We start from the raw sequence: 18,609 nt of genomic DNA on the forward strand, positions 1-18,609 counted from the left end.
TCCTGGTTATACACTGGATAGGCCTTATTCATTTTAAATGTGTGTGCAATGGAAATGGAAATAGAAAGTAACATATGGTTGTTACCATCTGTGTAAAACTGATGACAGAAGCTAACTTGGATTGACTGGATTAAAGATACATAAATATGCAGTTTCTAAAAATAGCCTTCTACAGAAGGCACATCGTATGTGGTACTTGAATATTCGTCATTAACATCGGGGCTGTAATGCCTCTTCAGTTATATTCCAGCAACATCACTGATACTGGCAGCCTTCCTCCCCCTCTGTCTCATAGCAGAGTTGGAAACAAAAGTAGCCTTTATAGGGCATTGCTTCCGCCTGCCGGATGACCTCTCTTTCCACACTGCTCACCAAGCTATCTTCCCAGCTAATCACAGAATTCTTGAGAGAAAAGAAGAATTTGGGGAATTTGTCAAATGGGTGGGGTTAAGCAATAGGCTGTGATCATCATGTGAAAACCAATAATTTTCTCAAGCCTTCAGGAAGTTGGACTGCACCAAAAGGTTTCATTCCTCCCTTGTGTGTATTTTATACCAGTTTAACTCTTTTGACTCCATGTGGATTTACACCCAAATTCTTTATGTAATGAAGGTACTTCAGAATGGCAGCCTTATTCTCAGACATTCCAGTGATTGACACGATCACATGGAAATGGGTAGATGCTCATCAGAAGGTCCACAAGCCTAGAAATCCTCCCCTTTTGATTTCAGTAGGCCTATATACATGAACCAGCAGTCAAAAGCTCACAGGTGTCCTGATGAAAACTTGGCCCCACTGAAGTCAAATGGCAAAATCTTATTGTGTTCATTGAAGCCAGGATCCCACCCTTGGGCTCCAGACATGTAAAATACTGCTGGTGTCCCTTATTGTAAATGTTGTGTCCCTGGAATACCTGAGGAATTTTGGTAGCTGAAGGATCCTGTAATACTTACGCTTTCTCTGCAACTCTCAGGAAAAAAAAATAGCTTGAGGTATTCACTGTTGTTCTTTTGTTGGTGTTGAACTAAATTCTGCTCAACTTAAAATGTGCGCATTTTGTATACTTTGAGCCCTTCCACAGTTGTTCCTTTGCTTAAAGTAAGGCACATCTTTGAGTGTATAACTACGTATAGCAGGGGTTTTCAACTTTTTTTAGTCTTAAGTACCCCTGGCAGCCGAGCGGGGGGTGGGGTGTGGATAGTGTGCGGCATGACATGGAGCAGGGAGATAGGGATGGCACTCAGGCAGGCAGGGATGGAGTGCCACCACCTCTGAGGAGCAGGGCCGGGGTAGGGCGAGAAAGCTCACTAGGCTGAGGTGAGGGCAGCGGTGCCCCTCTGTGGGGCAGGGAAGCTCACTGGGCTGGGGTGTGGCAGCAGCAGCCACTGTGTGTGAGCTTCCCCACCCCGCAGAGGGGCTCCACTGCCCTTGCCCCGGCCCCACTCCTGGGAGGTGGTGGTGCTCCATCCCTACCCACCTGCACGTGCCCTCTAGGACTGGTCCAAGTACCCCCAGGGGTACGTGTACCCACAGTTGACAACCCCTGATGTATGGGCATGCATATACACCCACAGGTGGCTACAAGCTGTCTTGCTGTCTCATGATGCTTGTATTTAAACAAAGAACCTCTTGAGGCTAAAGGATAGAGATTGGAAAACAGTTTATATTTCACACTCCTAATTATCAACACTGTCTGAATTTGGATTCCTTTAAGTGAGGGTTTTTGTATCTTACCTACCACATAATTGAAATCTACTTGCAGTACTTGATGTTAAACAGACTGCCACTATTTCCCTTGATGCTTTCAGCTTAGAATTTGTTATTGTGGTTTCTATGCAAGTTACACAGAGTTTATTTCCCCTTCTTCTCTGTTTCCCTAAACAATATTTGTTGGCAAGGAAACACATCTGGAACTGTAAATTATTTATTTGCAGTTGAGTAAATCTAACAGGCCCTGATTCTGAAAACATTTACAGATGCTTGAAGCAGAAAGAGAAATGTGCAGTTTAGGGTGGAGTGTTGGTTTTGAACATTCAAAGAATACATCTTCTGAAATGGGAGTTTTATTGTTATCTGCACTTCTAAGATCTCCAGTCTCATGATCTTGTATTTATATTTCATCCAACAGATTCCAGGGCCTTTTACAAAATGTACTAATTGATTATAAGAAAAGTATAATAAAAGGAAATCATTTTCTTCACTGGGTTGTGATATATAATTAAGTATATATTTCTGAAAAAAGCAGTGTCCTGTATAATGCAATTTATACAATTGCACTATAATTAGAACAAGCTCTGGGAAGATGCTAGAATGTTTTTCAGACAGGAAGTAAAGAACATTTGATCCATAAAAAATTATCATGTGGTCTCATGCAGTGAGTTAGCCAATTTATTGTGTTCTTTTATTTGATACCTGGACAACTTTGGAGCTATTGAGAAATTTGATCCTGTGTAAATTAAAGTCATAAAGTAGTTGAGCAGTGCACAAAGACATAAGTCAGTTTTTTAGCTTAATTAGTGAATGAAGTCTCCGGAAACTTGATAGGTGTGATGGTGTGCAACAGGAAGCACCAGTGTTTGAAAACTGAGAAACATATCACCTTTCCAGTGCAATCAGGGCATGTGCTGCAGTGGCACAGATTTGGGCTACTATTTTGTGCCTCAGAGCATGCCCCTGCATGTGCCCTTTGTTGCAAGCTGTGCCCTGCTCCTCCTGGCCCCTGGCCAGGCTCCCTGTGTTGTGGGAGAGGGGAAGGGCAGCTGGGGCACAGGGTCCCTTTGCGCAGGGCTAGCTGGCAGCCCCCTTGTCTCCGCTGCAGAGCCCCAATGCTGCTTTCTCCTCTGTTTCCGTGGGCTGTGGAGCCCCTGTGCTGAGACACACTGCACCTCAGCCAGTCCCATTAACCTAAATAATGTCTAATTTCAGTCACTTGTGAGATCAAAAGGGTGCCAGATCCTTTAGAGACAATGAAATAAATTATCCTAACTTTTGCTAAGATCTGATCATTGCTGGCCTGTACTTTTATACTTAATATGCCCAATGATCAGATGCATTTTCAGACCTTAGAAAAAAGTTCTTCACAGTCAGGGTTGCCAGGATCTGGAATGGGCTTCCAGGGGAGGTGGTGCTTGCCCCATCCTTGGGGGTCTTCAATAGGAGACTGGACAGGCACCTGGCTGGGTTCACATGACCCCAGGTTTGGTGACCCTTTTCTTGTCTGCCAGGGATGTGGGGTTGGACTAGATGACCCACTGAGGTCCCTTCCAACCCTAGAATCTATGAATCTATGACCTATGGGCTATATAACCAGTTTCTTGTTAGGCATATGGCAGGACAGGGTGGCACTTCATAAACTAACTCAGTGCTCAACCTTTTGGTGCCATGGGCTGCATAAGTGTGTGTGTGGGGGGGAATCCACAGATCAGATCAGACCCCACACACCAGGATCAGACCTCCACACCACCTCCTTACCCCCACACTGCCACATAGAGCCTCTGCATCACCTCCCTCAGCCCTGCTTGGGGCCCCCTGCTGCCTCCCACAGCCCTGGTCAAGGCTCCTTTCTGCCTCCCTCAAGTCAGTGCCACCAGGTCGGGGCCTCGTATCGCCTTCCTGGGGCCCACGCTGCCAGATCAAGGCCCCATGCTGCCTCCATCTAGCCTGTGTGCACCTAGATTGGGTCTGGCCCACTTCAGCGTGTCAATCTATGGTCTTGTCTGGCCCATGGGGCTCCCCATAAGTCTGGAAATTTGGCAGCAGGGGAGCAGCAATTACTGCCATCACTCCTCTACTTCCAAATGTTTGGACCTGTGAGGACCCTTGTGGACTGGATGGCGTGCCTCTGTGTGCTGAGTCTAGCCCATGAGTTAGGAGTTGAGCACTCCTGGACTAATTCAGAGATGCATGAAGTAGGCTGTAGCTTATTAAAGCTCATGCTGTCTAACGAGCTAGTCTATACAATGTGCTACCCTGCCCCGTCTTCTCTCTAACTTCAAATTACCATGGCTAACAACCTCTCCCAGTTGCTTTTTAAATTGAGTCTTATTGCAGACTCAATGTAGAAAACACTTTGGTATATGACGTGTAAGAACAGTGAACCAGAGCTTAATTTTAGCCAAAAGGGTGATTTTTGTGGCGTCAGAAATAGTACTGACAGCACCCAACCACAGTGGGGTCTTGGTCCACACAGGGGCTCTGAGGTGTTACCACAGTGCAGGTGAATAACAAGCAGAGTAATACATGCAGATAAATTGTTTTTAACCTAAGCCAGGAAACCTGATAATGATTAAAACTGAAAAAGCATTTCCCCTCAAACTGATAATGAGATTTCAGTGGATTCTTACAGGGAAGTCAGGTGTTTGTATCCTGGACCAAGACCTGCTAGGATGGAACAATGTTACAGACAGCCATACCCAGGCAGAGAATGGTTAGAAAGGCTAAGGAAGTGCCAAATCCCTAGTGCTTCTCCTAAAATGGTAAATTTAAAATTACACAAAGTGAGCACAGGATTGAAAAATCCAATTCAGTAGCAAGAGTCTGTTGGTTGCTCTTTTTGTTGGGCTGGAAAGGAGAATGCATACCTGAAATCCTGCTGGGTTAGCAGGAGGTAAAGTGGGCAGTTAGTTCACCGTTAGGTGCTTTTACTTCAGGTAAGGTTTCTTGTACAGCAAAGCTTTCATCTGCCTGAGTGGACCAAATTATTTGTCAACTTTAAAATATAAAGAGAAATGGATTCTCATGTGGTGCAAACTGGCAAAGTGCAAACTTCATGGAATTTTATACTCCACGCTTAAATCAACCGATAAATTACATCTGGTTTATTGTAGTTAACAGTAAATATGAAACATGCACCTCCTGAAGCTAAGGGAATAAAAGTCTGCTTTCCAGCTCCTCCCAATTTGGGAAGTTTTTTGAATTACTGCTTTAGCTCCATTTAAGTGCCAAGAACATGAAGTAATCTTGGCTTCTCTTAATCTTGTTTTGGGGGGCATGACAGTTTTAATGGGAAAAGCTGATAAGCATCAGTCTGTGAGTATGGGAGTGGACTGTAATATAAATACTCTTTTCCTGAATGGCCAAAATGGAAACATGAATGCCCAAGTCTGGAGTTCCTTGGTATGAGGAGTGGTGCATATACCGTTCTACATGCTCATTTATATATCCACACATTTTATACATTCCGGGCAGTTAAAGGAATGTGTTTTCTTAAGGAAGCATACTGTGCAGTATCCGCTTCTGTCTTAGCTGCGTCCTGAACTAAAATAAAACTCAGGGGCCAGCACAAAAGTTTTAAACAGTGAAATGGTCTCATTCTTCTTTTGATTGACAGGGCACACTTCATAAGACTTAAAACCAACTTCCTGCAAGCCAGTTAGGGTGACTTGATAAGGAAGTGGAATTTAGGGCAATTAAGTGCAATTTGAGCCATGAGAATACGTTTGCAGACTGCAATTGTATACCAGCTGCTTTCAATGACATTCCAGGCATACAATGAAGATTTTACAAGCCATGCTTATTTAAGTGTTGAATTTTGCTACAGCAGATTGATAGCACAGTATTTAGGAGATGGAATAAATTCAGACTATAAATGGACTGCGATGAGAAAAATTAATATTAATGAACAAAAACAGCTGCTTCATCACCAGAAATACTTTAGGAGCACCAAAAATCACTAGAGCATATTCTCTCTCTCTCTCTTTTTCTCTCTGTCTCTCTCTCTTTCCACACACACGCGCGCGCACACACACACGACATGTCTACACATGGATTTATGCTGGCTTAAAGTTACTGCACAGTAAGTGAGAGTAGGCTGATGTCAACACATGCAGGTGTTAAAGCACATTAACGCTGTGTGTGGACTAACTTAGAACTAAAGTTAGTCCCAAGTCAGTCCACACACACAGTGTTACTGTCCAGTAAGGCATCTACACGTGTTACTACGCAGGGCCGGCCTGTCCTATCCTGCGGAACCTGCAGCCGCAGGGGGCCCTGCAGCGAAGGGACCCCCTCCGGCTGTGAACACTTTGCCACTCTGCGTTGCTGCCAGCTTCACATGCAGCCGCTTGCCACTGCAGCTGCTGGCGGCTTCTTCAGCTGCTTGCTGCCCTCCTCCCCTCCTGCTGATGCCGGTTTCTTCACATCAAGGGGGCCCAAAACAATATCTCGCAGGGGATCCTAAAAATTGTGGGCTGGCCCTGATAATTGGGCATAAATTTGATACCTGCATGATGCAGGTATCAAATTTATGCCCAAGTGATATTAAGTCACTATATTTACTGCGCAGTACAGGAGTACACATGTAGACATGTGCCCATACTGTGCAGCAATTCTGGTTACTGTGCAGTAAATGTGCATGTGTAGACATGCCCAGAGTGAAGCAAAATATTAAAGATGGGTGATAGAAATTGCATGAGAGAGGTAAGGCTTTAAAGATTTCCTACAAAGGGTATTTTAAAAAATCAGGATCGTGTTGTTTTTTTGCCTTTTTCTGATATATAAAGAAGACCTGGAAAATTCTTCCTGTCCACCTTCTCCTGTAGTGCTCTTTTTCTCTTTGTTCTCTTGTTCTCTGGTTTTGTTGCAGAAGATTTTGGAGTTGAGGCGGATTGAAACAAGGAAAAACTTTATCCCAAGCATTCATTGAGCATCATAGTAACATATAAGTTAGTAGCAGGAAACACATATTTGAAACATTCTGTCAGAAAAAAGTCCTTTTTCCATCTGATGACTCTACTTTTGCTTTCCTGTTTCTTGTGACATCACAATGCCACTAGTTTTCCCTGGGACGTAATTTCTTCGTGATAGAAAAAAAAATTATTATGAAGTGAAGAAAATTCCTGTCTTGTATATGTTATATATTTTGTTGCTGTTCTAAAAAATACCTCCCATATCTTCTTCATACTTCCAAAAGAATAAAAAATGGTTACAAGTTCCCTTTAAGACATCTTTAGTAAGTAGCAGGATCCCAGCTGCCAGAACTAGCCTTACATCTAATGTGCATGCTTCTTATCTTTCTGGTTCTAGTGGCAGCCACCGTTGATATGGGTCCATGCAGCTCCTATTCCAGTTCTTCTCCCAAATCACCTCCCATGCCTCCTAAACTGTTTTATGCACTGTATTGTCCCAACTTCTTGCCCATTTTTTTGGTACCTACTCTTTCACTGCTGAGGGAAAGCCCAGGATCTGCTCCTCTTTTTCCCAGGGGTTTCTCCATGAGGAAGAGGAAGCAGCTTCTGCTGTACTGTGGTTCTTTGGGACTAGGTTCTATAACATAGTTTGAAGACCACCAAATAGGAAAAAAATCATTAAACCAACCAAAGTTCCAGAGCTTTATGTAACTATATCCTATAGATACAGCTATTAATCCATCCCCTATAAAGGATCCCATATGGAGAAACAAGCTACCTCCTCCACAGGATCTCAAGTTCAGCCCCATCCCTGACTCTCACAATCTGCCTATGGCTTCAGTGAGACTCATGCAAGTGGGATTTGTCCCAAGAAAGGATGGGTTTGACTGTGCTAGAAGCTATAGGGTGACTCACAGGATTTCTAGGATAGCCACATGAAAAGCTGTTGTGCATGGTGTTATCTGAGTTTTGCAGTCCAGCATTTCTTAGGTCAGTAGCATGCATGAATAAAATAGAGAAACTGGGCAACAAAGATGTTTGGGTAAAAAATGAAATATAAATTGAGGCATGTTTCCTTATGCTGGAGAAAAGTACCTGGGAGTTTTTAAGGCCACCCTTTTGTTCATATTTTTGTTTTTTAACAGAAAAGAACAGAACATAGAAGTCACAAACAAATTGTCTGGCCCCAATCCTGTAGTTCCTACACAGGCAGAGTTCTCAGCAGTCTCACATAGAGTTTCGCGTGTGTTGCGAAGGTTGGATTTGGGCCCATTGTTTGCAATTAGGAAAGGACTCCTGTTTTATTGTCTTATACCCATGTTCTTGTCTACTTGATCTTTGGTTTCCCTAAATGCCTGAATAATCAGAGCCTGTTGAATTTGGAAAAGTTAGTCAGTATCATACTCTCTTGTTCTCCATATTGTACTTGATGCTTAATAAGATAAAGCTTGTGTTCTATAGGGCACATCGACACATGGCTGCATAGCGCCTTTGTTACTGTGGTGTCATTTAGTACTTCCCTGTGGAAGTACTAAATAATGGTGCAGTAACAGCCTGTACTATGCCATGCTGCCCACGCATGGTTATTTTTGCCTGCTATATCACTTTAGGAATGCGCTATAACAAAGGAGTGCATTGCTATGGCAATGTAGTGGTGGCTTCGAAGTTTTTGCCACTGGGCACCATGGCACCAGAGCATCTTGTGTACACACACCCTGTATGTATCTTATTTATGTATTTTATAAGATGAAATACCTACCTTGCCTTCTTGCTGAATAAGACACCATTTTCTTTTAGGATCTTCTGCCTTGGTCCCCATGAATTCACTGCCTCACTTCTATTGGATTTTAAGGACCACTAGCCAAATACAACTGTGCTACAAAATCCAAATAGTGGCCCTTTATCATTGATTTGTTCCCATGCAAATAACCCTTGCAAACATATGCAAGACACCCAGGAGTAAATGCTTGACTGATGATCCCAGTATATCAGTTGCTGAGCTATGAATCTAATCTAAGAATCCTGGCTCCCAATCCTGGTGCTTTAACTAATAGATCTTTCTCTATCCCTATTATTTTCATTAGAGAAATGTCCATACCACAGAACTCTCTTGTAATTGTCTTTACAGATTGCAGACTTTGGGCTTTCCAACCTTTATCACAAAGACAAGTTTTTGCAGACCTTCTGTGGAAGCCCACTTTATGCCTCCCCTGAAATTGTTAATGGAAGACCTTACCGAGGCCCAGAGGTAAGGGCAGAGGGGAGGGAAGGAAAGAGTTTAAATAAAAATTCATCTTAACTTTTGTTGGTAGAGTGGGATGGGATGGAGTGGCTTTGGCAATAATGACCATGTAGGTTAACCCAATATGGATGGTACTGTTTGCATGGACTACACTGGGTGTTTCTGTTGGACGTATTCAGTTGACCTTCTGGTGCATTCATTTACTTTGCTTACAAATTATATTAAATACTTGTATGTCCGGAAAGATGCGCAGGTCAGCATTATGTCGCTTTTCTGGTGCTATGTCGCTTTTCTGGTACTAGTGGTTTAGAAGGCTGCAGGAGTCAGCTTTTCTAGTCTTCATGCTCTTTTGTCTGTGCATTTTAGGTTGACAGCTGGGCCCTAGGTGTATTGCTTTACACGCTGGTTTATGGAACGATGCCCTTCGATGGCTTTGATCACAAAAATCTAATCAGGCAGATCAGCAGTGGAGAATATCGCGAGCCAACACAGCCCTCAGGTATAAAAAGGAAACAAACAAATATGGGTGTAATGCACTGAGATCACAGCAGGAGCGCTGTATGACTGGTCTGCTTTGCTTCTCAGCAGGGTAGATATGCACCTTATAGACTAAATAAATAAAATAATATATATAGTTAGTTATTTAATTAGTTTATAAGGTGCATATCTGCTTTCTGCCTGACTTCGGACTAACACAGTTAACTACCTCTTTCTGCTCTGCCTCTACCACCATTTTCTGGTGTCTCTTTAGAAAGAAAGACAAAGAAAAGAATCTCCCAGACTTCTCCAAACTTCATCTGTTATCAATTCCCATCTGGATTGAGTGTTTTCCCAAAGCCCTTTTGAAATGAAAGTTTTATAGCAGATAGATTTTATTGCCTTAGGGAAGCTTTAACAAGCTCTTTTAACTAGATCTATGACAGTGGAAAGTCTGTTAGCTATTGCAAGTGGAATTGTTCAGACAAGCTGTAATTTGATACATGGTACTGATACCGATCAGTCTTCTAGTCTAACTACATTGTGGGATATAGATATCAAAAGCAGAGAGAAGATAAATAGTCAGGGAGAAGCAGTCACTTGCACAAGAACCTGGTCCAGTGTCTGAATTCAATACCAGTGTGTTCACAGTTATTTCTGAACAAGGGGATCACACAATGAATAGGGCCTTGATAGAAAATCACCAAAGAAATCTGGTCCGCCAAATGATCATAGTAGTCCTTTCTGGTTTGAAAATCTATGGCCCCTTTCATAAATTTCACAAGACACTTGTCTCTCATCATTTGTTTCCCAACATTGTTCATATTTTCTCTCCCAGTTATTGCTATGTCATTTGTTTTGTGGAAATTTAAGAATGCATAAAAAACCTATATTATAATGCATTTTACTTCCTTTCCTCCTTTTTAAAAATGATATTCACAAAAGCAATAATGGAGGTCATATAAAATACCCTTGTTCACTTTTGTTTTCCTCTAAGGTTTATAATAATCAGGGTTGATGGAAAGGTCGGTATCTACATTAAATTCCTTCACTAATATGGAAAAACACTCAGTTATTTGATAACCCAGTGGTACATTCATCTGGGTAGATCATATGTCTTCAGATATGGAATAGCACTTAAGAGCATTTCCCCCATGTTGAGAAAATGAACAAACCCTTACCCTGCAAATCACCTTTGTTTTATCTATTTTGGAGAAACATAATTTCTGCTTATCATCCATGCCCATATTTCTATTTTAAAATCAAAACAGAAGTCTATATTTTAAATGTCATTGTTTCCATAGATGCTCGTGGTCTGATCAGGTGGATGCTGATGGTGAACCCTGAGCGCCGAGCAACCATTGAAGACATAGCCAATCACTGGTGGGTTAATTGGGGCTACAAGAGCAGCGTTTGTGACTGTGATGCCATGAGGGACTCAGAGTCCCCGCTGCTGGCTAGGTTTATTGATTGGCATCACCGTTCTACTGGCCTCCAGCCAGAGACTGATACCAAAATGAAGTGCCTTTCCAAACCCAAAGGTTCTGAGGTCATGCTAGAGCGACAGAGATCTCTGAAAAAATCAAAGAAGGAAAATGACATTGCACAATCTGTCCAGGATGGAGGGGCTGAAAATGCATGCAAGCCAACCTCCAAGAGACCCAAAGGCATCTTGAAGAAAAGGAGCAACAGTGAGCATCGGTCTCACAGTGCAGGGTTCATTGAAGGAGTGGTCAACCCAGTGTTACCTTCCACTTTTAAGTTAGAGCAAGAACTGTGTAGGACTGGTGTAGCCATTAAAAGCGTTGTGGAGGGAGATGTAGGAGGCAAATATGGCACTAAACAATCTTCCCTAATGCCAAAAAAAGGAATCTTGAAGAAGACTCAGCAGCGAGAATCTGGCTATTACTCCTCTCCAGAACGGAGTGAATCTTCTGAACTTTTGGACAACAATGATGAAACAGAAAACAATGACATTTCCCCTGGTGTCACTGAAACATCAAGAATTGGGTCTCACAGCCACTCCTATAGGCGTAAGGGCATCTTAAAACATAACAGCAAGTATTCCACCAACAGCACTGAGTCAGCTTTGGTCAGCCCTGACACACCTACTCTGGAAGCCATGGAGGAAGTGGTACTGCCTGGGGATGGCCTATCTCGAAGTTACAGTCGCCCTTCTAGCGTGATCAGTGATGACAGTATTCTGTCCAGTGACTCCTTTGACTTGCTGGATTTGCAAGAGAATAGGCCAAACAGACAGAGGATACGGAGCTGTGTCTCTGCTGAAAACTTCCTCCAGATCCAAGATTTCGAAGGACTCCAGAATCGCCCACGACCACAGTATCTGAAACGCTATCGAAATCGCCTGGGGGACAGCAGTTTTTCCCTTCTCACAGACATGGATGATGTGACTCAGGTTTACAAGAAAGCGCTAGAGATCTGCAACAAGCTCAATTAGCAGAGTGAAGATGGTGAGGAGGGAAGGGAGTTGTCCTGTGTACCTTTATGATGGAGTTAGCCAGGTTACCTATTTGCTGACAGTGGTAGTGTTTTCAAAATGGGTGTGAATGTGCCTACTCAGCTGACACCCTTGAAATATATGTAAATCAGCCCCGAATCATCTCATGAACATTATGCAAACTCTCTTCCCATGGGTATTATCAAAATACTACCTAGTTGCTCTCCTCCACTAAACTCTTTTTACATGTGATGTAAACATATTAGGACCGAGCAGCCAAAGACAGAACAAAATCCAAAAATGGCTGGAAATGGAAGCTAGACTGGAAATAAGTCAGACATTTTGAACAGCAATGATAAGTAATCGTGACAGCAGCACTACAAAAGTATGTGGTAGAATCTTCACCACTTTGAAATCTTTGAATTGACATTAACTGTCCTTTGAAAAAAGACATGCTTTAAGTTGAGCCTGAAATGATTATACTCAATGGAGAAACTGCAGGTGAATATTTAGATAGACTGAATTATGTAGGAGGCCAGACCAGATGTTTGCAGTGTTACCTTCTGGCTTTAAAATCTATGAGTTACTGAACTTGTTATGGGACAGGGACCTTTACATAGTCACCCTCAGTACACGGTGGATGTTACTGAAAATATTTTATATATACCATGAGATTGCTGTTCATTAGTAAGGAGCATATATTCTATCTTGCCATTAACTCTGTGAAAAAATACAGCAACTGAAAAGTAGTCTGAGCTAGAAGATGTACATTTTAAGTGGCTAGTTGATGTCATTCCTTTGATTTAAGAGATTTCTGACATTTTCCAGATTGCCAGTCAAACAAATGCTTAGGAAGAGGTATGTAATAAGTTCTCTCAGGGGTTAAATAAACATGATTTCTATATGCCAGTCATTATCACTGTCAACAAATGGTGCCACTTTGCTATTAGCATGTAGAATCAGAGAGTGGGGCATAGTTTGCCTCTAGAATGTTAGCTTAAGAGAAGGCTATAGCATGTAGTAAGTGGACAGAGGTCTGAGAGTCAGAAGAACGTGCCTTTCTCCAAATAAGAGTGTTTCTAAGTAGGTAGTAATGGAACAGAAGGATTTGGTATATGAGCACTGAAATAACAGTAGACTTAAAGGATTTGGTGTGAAAATGCAGGTAGTTCTGTATGTATTTGTAGATGGTACTGCTTAAGCAATGGTATTAGCAATGGTATTGAAAAGGGGAAGGATATGTATATGTATCCTTAGACATATCTAAGTATCTAGACTAAAGGCTTCAACTCCCATAAAGGTACCATGTGGGTCTACTGGATTACCTGAATGTAAGCCTATGTTAGAAAGGCGCACTATGTGTTTGACAGGCCTGGGCAAACTGGAGTCTTATGGATATTATTTTGGATCTCATTTAGCCGATGGCCCTTGGTTTCACTGGGTACCAGTGTGACTAAACACAGGTTTTGGTAAATCACATCAAATTGGATACAGATCTAAAAGTCTGAACAAACAGCCCCATTGACCAATCATGCAAGCAAAAGGTAACAGGGCAGATTTTGATTGCTTTTTATCCCCATGACTTCAGTTGAAACAGAATTTGGCCCATCATCTCTGGGCATGGTCTAAAATCCTAAAAGCCATTGGGAAATAGTGCTCAATAGATTCCTTTTGGGCTTCTCTGAGACACCATCTCAAATAGACAGAAGCTGTTTCCCAGCTGAAATCTTTATTGTGCCATGGTCTTTCACTTTGTTGGTGCCTTCTTAAAAACCAGATGGATTAGCTAGCATAAAGACAAACTCCTGAATCAACTCATCTGTCTTTAGGGATGATACATCTCACTTATCTCCATCATTAGACGCTGGGCCAAATTCAGCCCTTGTGTAAATGACATTGAGTACCATGAAATCCTGGTGAGATGTGCCCTCAGGCAGCAAAGTTAACTTTGACTCACTGTTATAAGCAGTGGAATGTCAGTCCACTTCTACACGACACACACCTTTTAGTGTGATGCTGAAGCATCCTTTTAAAATTGGTTTTTGCCCTTCCAAAGTGAATGTGCTGTTTTGCAGGGTACAAAACTAACAGGTTTGCTATGTCCTCTTACTTCAGGTAGATTCTGTAGTGTTTCAAAAATTTAAGTGAGTTTTCCAGTCATGGTCAGAAGACACTCTTTAATTCTGTACTCTGGAGATAGATGCCAAAACCTCAGCTGGCATAAATCAGCACAGCTCCATTGACCCAATGGAACTTGGCTTCAGTAGAATTGCCCTGACTGACACCAGCAGCTAATCTGGCTGTAAATGTTTAATTGATATATATACATTTAAAGATGATGGAAGTGGGACTCAGCGTGACCTTGTGGGGAGCATAGTGCCATTCAGAAGGCTCAGATTTACCAAGGCATTTGCCCAGGCCTGCTGTCTTGTGTACAAATGTGAATGAATGATTGACTGCTTGCTGCCAAACTGGAAATGTTAAGTAGGGATTTACTGGCATGTTATCATTCCTAGAAGAGATGGAAAAAAAACAAAAACAAAAACAAAAAAACTTGACTGCACATTGTTATTATTAGTGTTGTGATTTTTATTTAATTTTTTTGTAATACAAAGTTGACTTTTTTATTTGAATTTGTCTTTTTTTATTTATTGGTCTGAAAGCCATTTCAAAGGTATAATAATATATTTGGTGTAATTTAATTGGTTCAACATTACAGCTCTGGCCAAAATTGTCTGGCGATTTGTTTTTTTTCTTTTTTCCCACACATTGGTTGGTTTGAGCTTTTACAAGGCACACAGGGAAAAATGCTGGATAATCACCCAAAGTGTTTGTATTTTTAATCAATACTGTTTTTTTTATTAAATAAAAATGAACTTAATGTAACTGGGAAGTCTTTTTCTTTCTCTTCAAATAAATGCATATCAGCTGAACTAAATAGACAGCTCATGCACAAATACAGCAGTGTTTCAGTAAATCATACCCCAGTTGTTTACTCCAAGTTTTTGGTTTATTCATGCATTTGAAGATCTTGTGGGTGGCCACTGAGATGTGCACACTATGAAAGATTTGGCATCAGGAACTATTCAAGATTTTCAGCTGTATTAAAATACCACAGAGAAAAATAGCAGGGTAGGATTTTCTTTCCTGGAGATGAATTAGATCCATGGGCCAGGTGTGCTGCAGGTGAGAACTGGCTATCCTACAGCCAGATACAGCAACGCATTTATAGCCTAGTGACACCCTATCACATTACCCTTCCCTTTCAGCTGGGAAGAGGAATCATATTATTTTTTAAATCTTTGTGTTGATGTAATCCAAGGCCTGTTTGGACAAAAGGCTGTTGGCCATCTGCTGCTATCAAATGTGTGGTGGTTTAGATTATATGGCTTTCGGCAGGCAGAGCAGTAGGCCAGTGAAAGGCAAAAACAGAGTCCACTTTCAACGTATTTTGTTGGAGACCACTTGAAAATAAGAGGCTGTAGCTCCTTAAAGGTGAAATCTTGGTGTTTCCTTTCCTTGGCAGTCTTGGGGCACCGGAAGGGAAACTGGAGATTGGGTATCCTGTTGAGCATAGGAAATGTCCAGATATTGGCTCTGACACCGTGTATAAAGCATCTTGCTTGATTTATTCAGGATGCCTGTTTTTTGTTTTGGAATTTTTTAGGGTTTTACTCCCAAGCGGTGTGGATTTGGGCCTGTAATTTGTAAGTCATGCAAAATAACCTTCCATTCTCTAATTCTACCCTGATCTTATTAAAGCTAAAGAGACATTGCTTTAAGTGCATATCTAAATTAGCCTATCTGGGTCCGGATGATCACAAACCAATAGAGAGAAAAGTCAAATACCCATTAATACATTTTAAAGGGAGTGATTAGCTGGCTTTACATTGATTGACCTACGAAAGCATTAAGTGTATATTCTGAGTCAGTCATTGCATCTATGTATCTGAAGTGTAATAAGAACTAAATTGTGGGTGTGTGGGCTTAGGACAAATTGATGAGGGAGGTAATGAGAGGAAATCAGGGATGATGGCAGAGCAAGACTGTTCTGTGGCAGCTGTGATGAAATTTTCAAGATCTTTTTCCCATAGAAAAAGGGAAGTTGAGGGAACAACTTATTTTTCTTTCTTAATAAAAAAGGAAGCAGCGAGTTTCTAGACAAGTGAACTTAATGCAAAGAGCCAAGAGCACCTAGCCAAGGTCTGACTGAGCCTATCACAGCCCATTGACTTAGCATGATTAGCACAGTTCTCCAGCACATATAAAGCAGCAATGTGGCTAGCATCATATCCAGCTACTTTTGACTGTTAGCCAAACAGCCAGATCTTCGTTTACAGCTGGGTGGACTGGCAGTGTGGTGTTTGGTATAAGGTTTGAATTCATATGGCTCCAGAGCCATGAAGTGCCTTTACCACTTAGCTACTCTGCCTCTTAGAGGTTCTAATACCAATTACAAATCTGCTTTCTCAGTTATGAGCAGGTCTAAAAACTCCACCTTTGTAATATGTGTGTATGTTCTGAAATCCACCAATACAAAAGTGGGCATTTTATTCTCATTTTACAGCTGGGATTCATAGATTCATAGATTGTAAGGTCAGAAGGGACCTCGGAAGATCATCAGGTCCACCAGACAGGAAAGATAACTGGGGGTCAGGTGACCCCAGCAAGGTGACTGTCTAGTCTCCTCTTGAAGATTTCCAAGGTAGGTGGTTGCACCACCTCTGGAGGGACCTTATTCCATAGTCTGGACACTCTGGCTGTGAAGAAATTTTTCCTAATGTTAAGCCTGAATCAATCTTCCAGGAGTTTGTGGCCATTACTCCTGATTTTCCCCGTGGGTGCCCTGGTGAACAGTTGCTCACCAAGCCCTTGGTGTAGGGCCACCTGCTGGGGTTTCATAGTTTCATAGTTAGGGTTGGAAGGGACCTAAGCAGATCATCAAGTCCGACCCCCTGCCATGGCAGGAAAAAGAACTGAGGTCAAATGACCCCAGCAAGGTGATTGTCAAGGCTTGTCTTAAAGACCCCCAGGTTAGCAGCCAGCACCACTTCACTGTCAGGGCAGCTAGGATCTGGAACCAACTTCCAAGCAAAGTAGCGCCTCCTGATGTCTAATCTGAATTTACCCTCTGCCAGCTTGTGACCGTTATTTCTAGTCACTCCTGGTAGTGCTCGGGGAAACAGGGACTCCCCCAATGCCTGCTGGTCCCCTCTGACTAGTTTGTAACAGGCCACTAGATCCCCCCTCAGCCTTCTCTTGTGGAGGCTGAATAGGTTCAGGTCCCGTAGCCTGTCCTTGTACGGCCTGCCCTACTGCCCCCTGATCATGCGTGTGGCCCTCCTCTGGACCCTCTCCATGTTGTCCACACCCCTCCTAAAGTGTGGCGCCCAGAACTGGATGCAGTACTCCAACTGCGGCCTGATCAGTGTCGCATAGAGGGGGAGGATCACCTCCTTGGACCTGCTTGAGATGCATCTGTGGATGCATGACAAGGTACGGTTGGCCTTCCTGACTGCATCCCCATGCTGCTGGCCCATGTTCATTTTAGCATCAATAGTTGATTCCAGGATCCTTTTCTGCCTCTGCACTGACGAAAAGGGAGTCCCCCAACCTGTAGGTATGCTGCTGGTTCTTCCCCCCCAGGTGCATCACCCTGTACTTGTTAGCGTTGAATCCCATCCTATTCTCGTCCGCCCACCCCTGTAACCTGTCTAGGTCTGATTGTAGACTATTCCTTCCTTCTAAAGTGCCCACATCCCCCCACATCTCAGTGTCATCAGCAAATTTGAACAGGGTGCTTTTTACCCCCAAGTCCAAGTCACTGATGAAGATGTTGAACAGTGCAGGCCCGAGGACTGAGCCCTGGGGAACCCCACTGCCCACAACCCTCCAGGTCGAAAATGACCCATCCACCACTGCTCTCTGGGTGCGGCCCTCCAAGCCAGTTAGTGACCCATTTGACTGTGGAGGTGTCGACACCACAGTCCCCCAGTTTCTTAATGAGAACGGGGTGAGAGACAGTGTCAAAGGCCTTCCTAAACTCCAGGAAGACTATGTTCACTGCTACGCCTGCATCTAAGGATTTGGTGACCTGGTCGTAGAAGGCCACCAGGTTGGTCTGACAGGACCTGTTGCTAATGAACCTGTGTTGGTTGCTCCTAAGCATAATCTCCCCTGCTGGCCCCTCATGGACATGTGCCAGAATAATTCTCTCAACAAGTTTACCCAAGATCGAGGTAAGACTAACTGGCCTATTTCCTGGGTCCTCCTTCCTCCCTTTTTTGAAGATGGGAACCACATTGGCCCTCTTCCAGTCCTCTGGCACCACACCAGAGCACCATGAGTGCTCGTACGGCCATGTCAGGGGTCCTGCAATGACCTCAGCTAATTCCCTCAGCACTCTGGGGTGGAGAACAGCCGGACCAGCTGATTTAAATGCATCCAGTCCCTCCAGAAGTTCCCAGAGTAGATCCTCCCTGACCCTTGGCCTAGGTGCGCCTCGCCTGGGGCCTGAGGAGGGCCTGGTGGGGGGGCTGATCTGGTCCCTGCTCAAGAAAATGGAGGCAAAGAAGTTAAATAGGTTAGCTTTGTCATCTGGTGTGACAACCAAATTTCCTAGCGTGTCTTGCAGGGGCCCCACGTTACCCGGTACCTTCTTTTTGCCCCCTATATATTTAAAAAGGACTCCTTGTTGTCCTTGATCGGGGAAGCTAGTCCCAGTTCCATCTCTGCCTTGGCCTTTCTGACTGCCCCCCCTGCATCCCCAAGCAACCACAGTATATTCCTCCCTGGGGATAGCCCCT

General features: G+C 43.1%; 1 protein-coding gene across 1 annotated transcript in view; it reads left to right on the forward strand.

The window, feature by feature from the left end:
- Positions 1-14,689, forward strand: part of NUAK1 (NUAK family kinase 1) — a 65,399-nt gene extending 50,710 nt beyond the window's left edge. Inside the window, exons 5-7 of the mRNA XM_090043166.1 lie at positions 8,755-8,874; positions 9,235-9,367; positions 10,650-14,689. Of these exons, the coding sequence (XP_089899292.1) occupies positions 8,755-8,874; positions 9,235-9,367; positions 10,650-11,803 (1,407 nt within the window). The 3' untranslated portion in view covers positions 11,804-14,689. The remainder of the gene's footprint in view (positions 1-8,754; positions 8,875-9,234; positions 9,368-10,649) is intronic.
- Positions 14,690-18,609: the final 3,920 nt, after the last annotated feature.

Source organism: Crocodylus siamensis, chromosome 4 (genome assembly GCF_052110815.1).
Source record: "Crocodylus siamensis isolate JL-2025a chromosome 4, ASM5211081v1, whole genome shotgun sequence".
Taxonomy (NCBI): domain Eukaryota; kingdom Metazoa; phylum Chordata; order Crocodylia; family Crocodylidae; genus Crocodylus; species Crocodylus siamensis.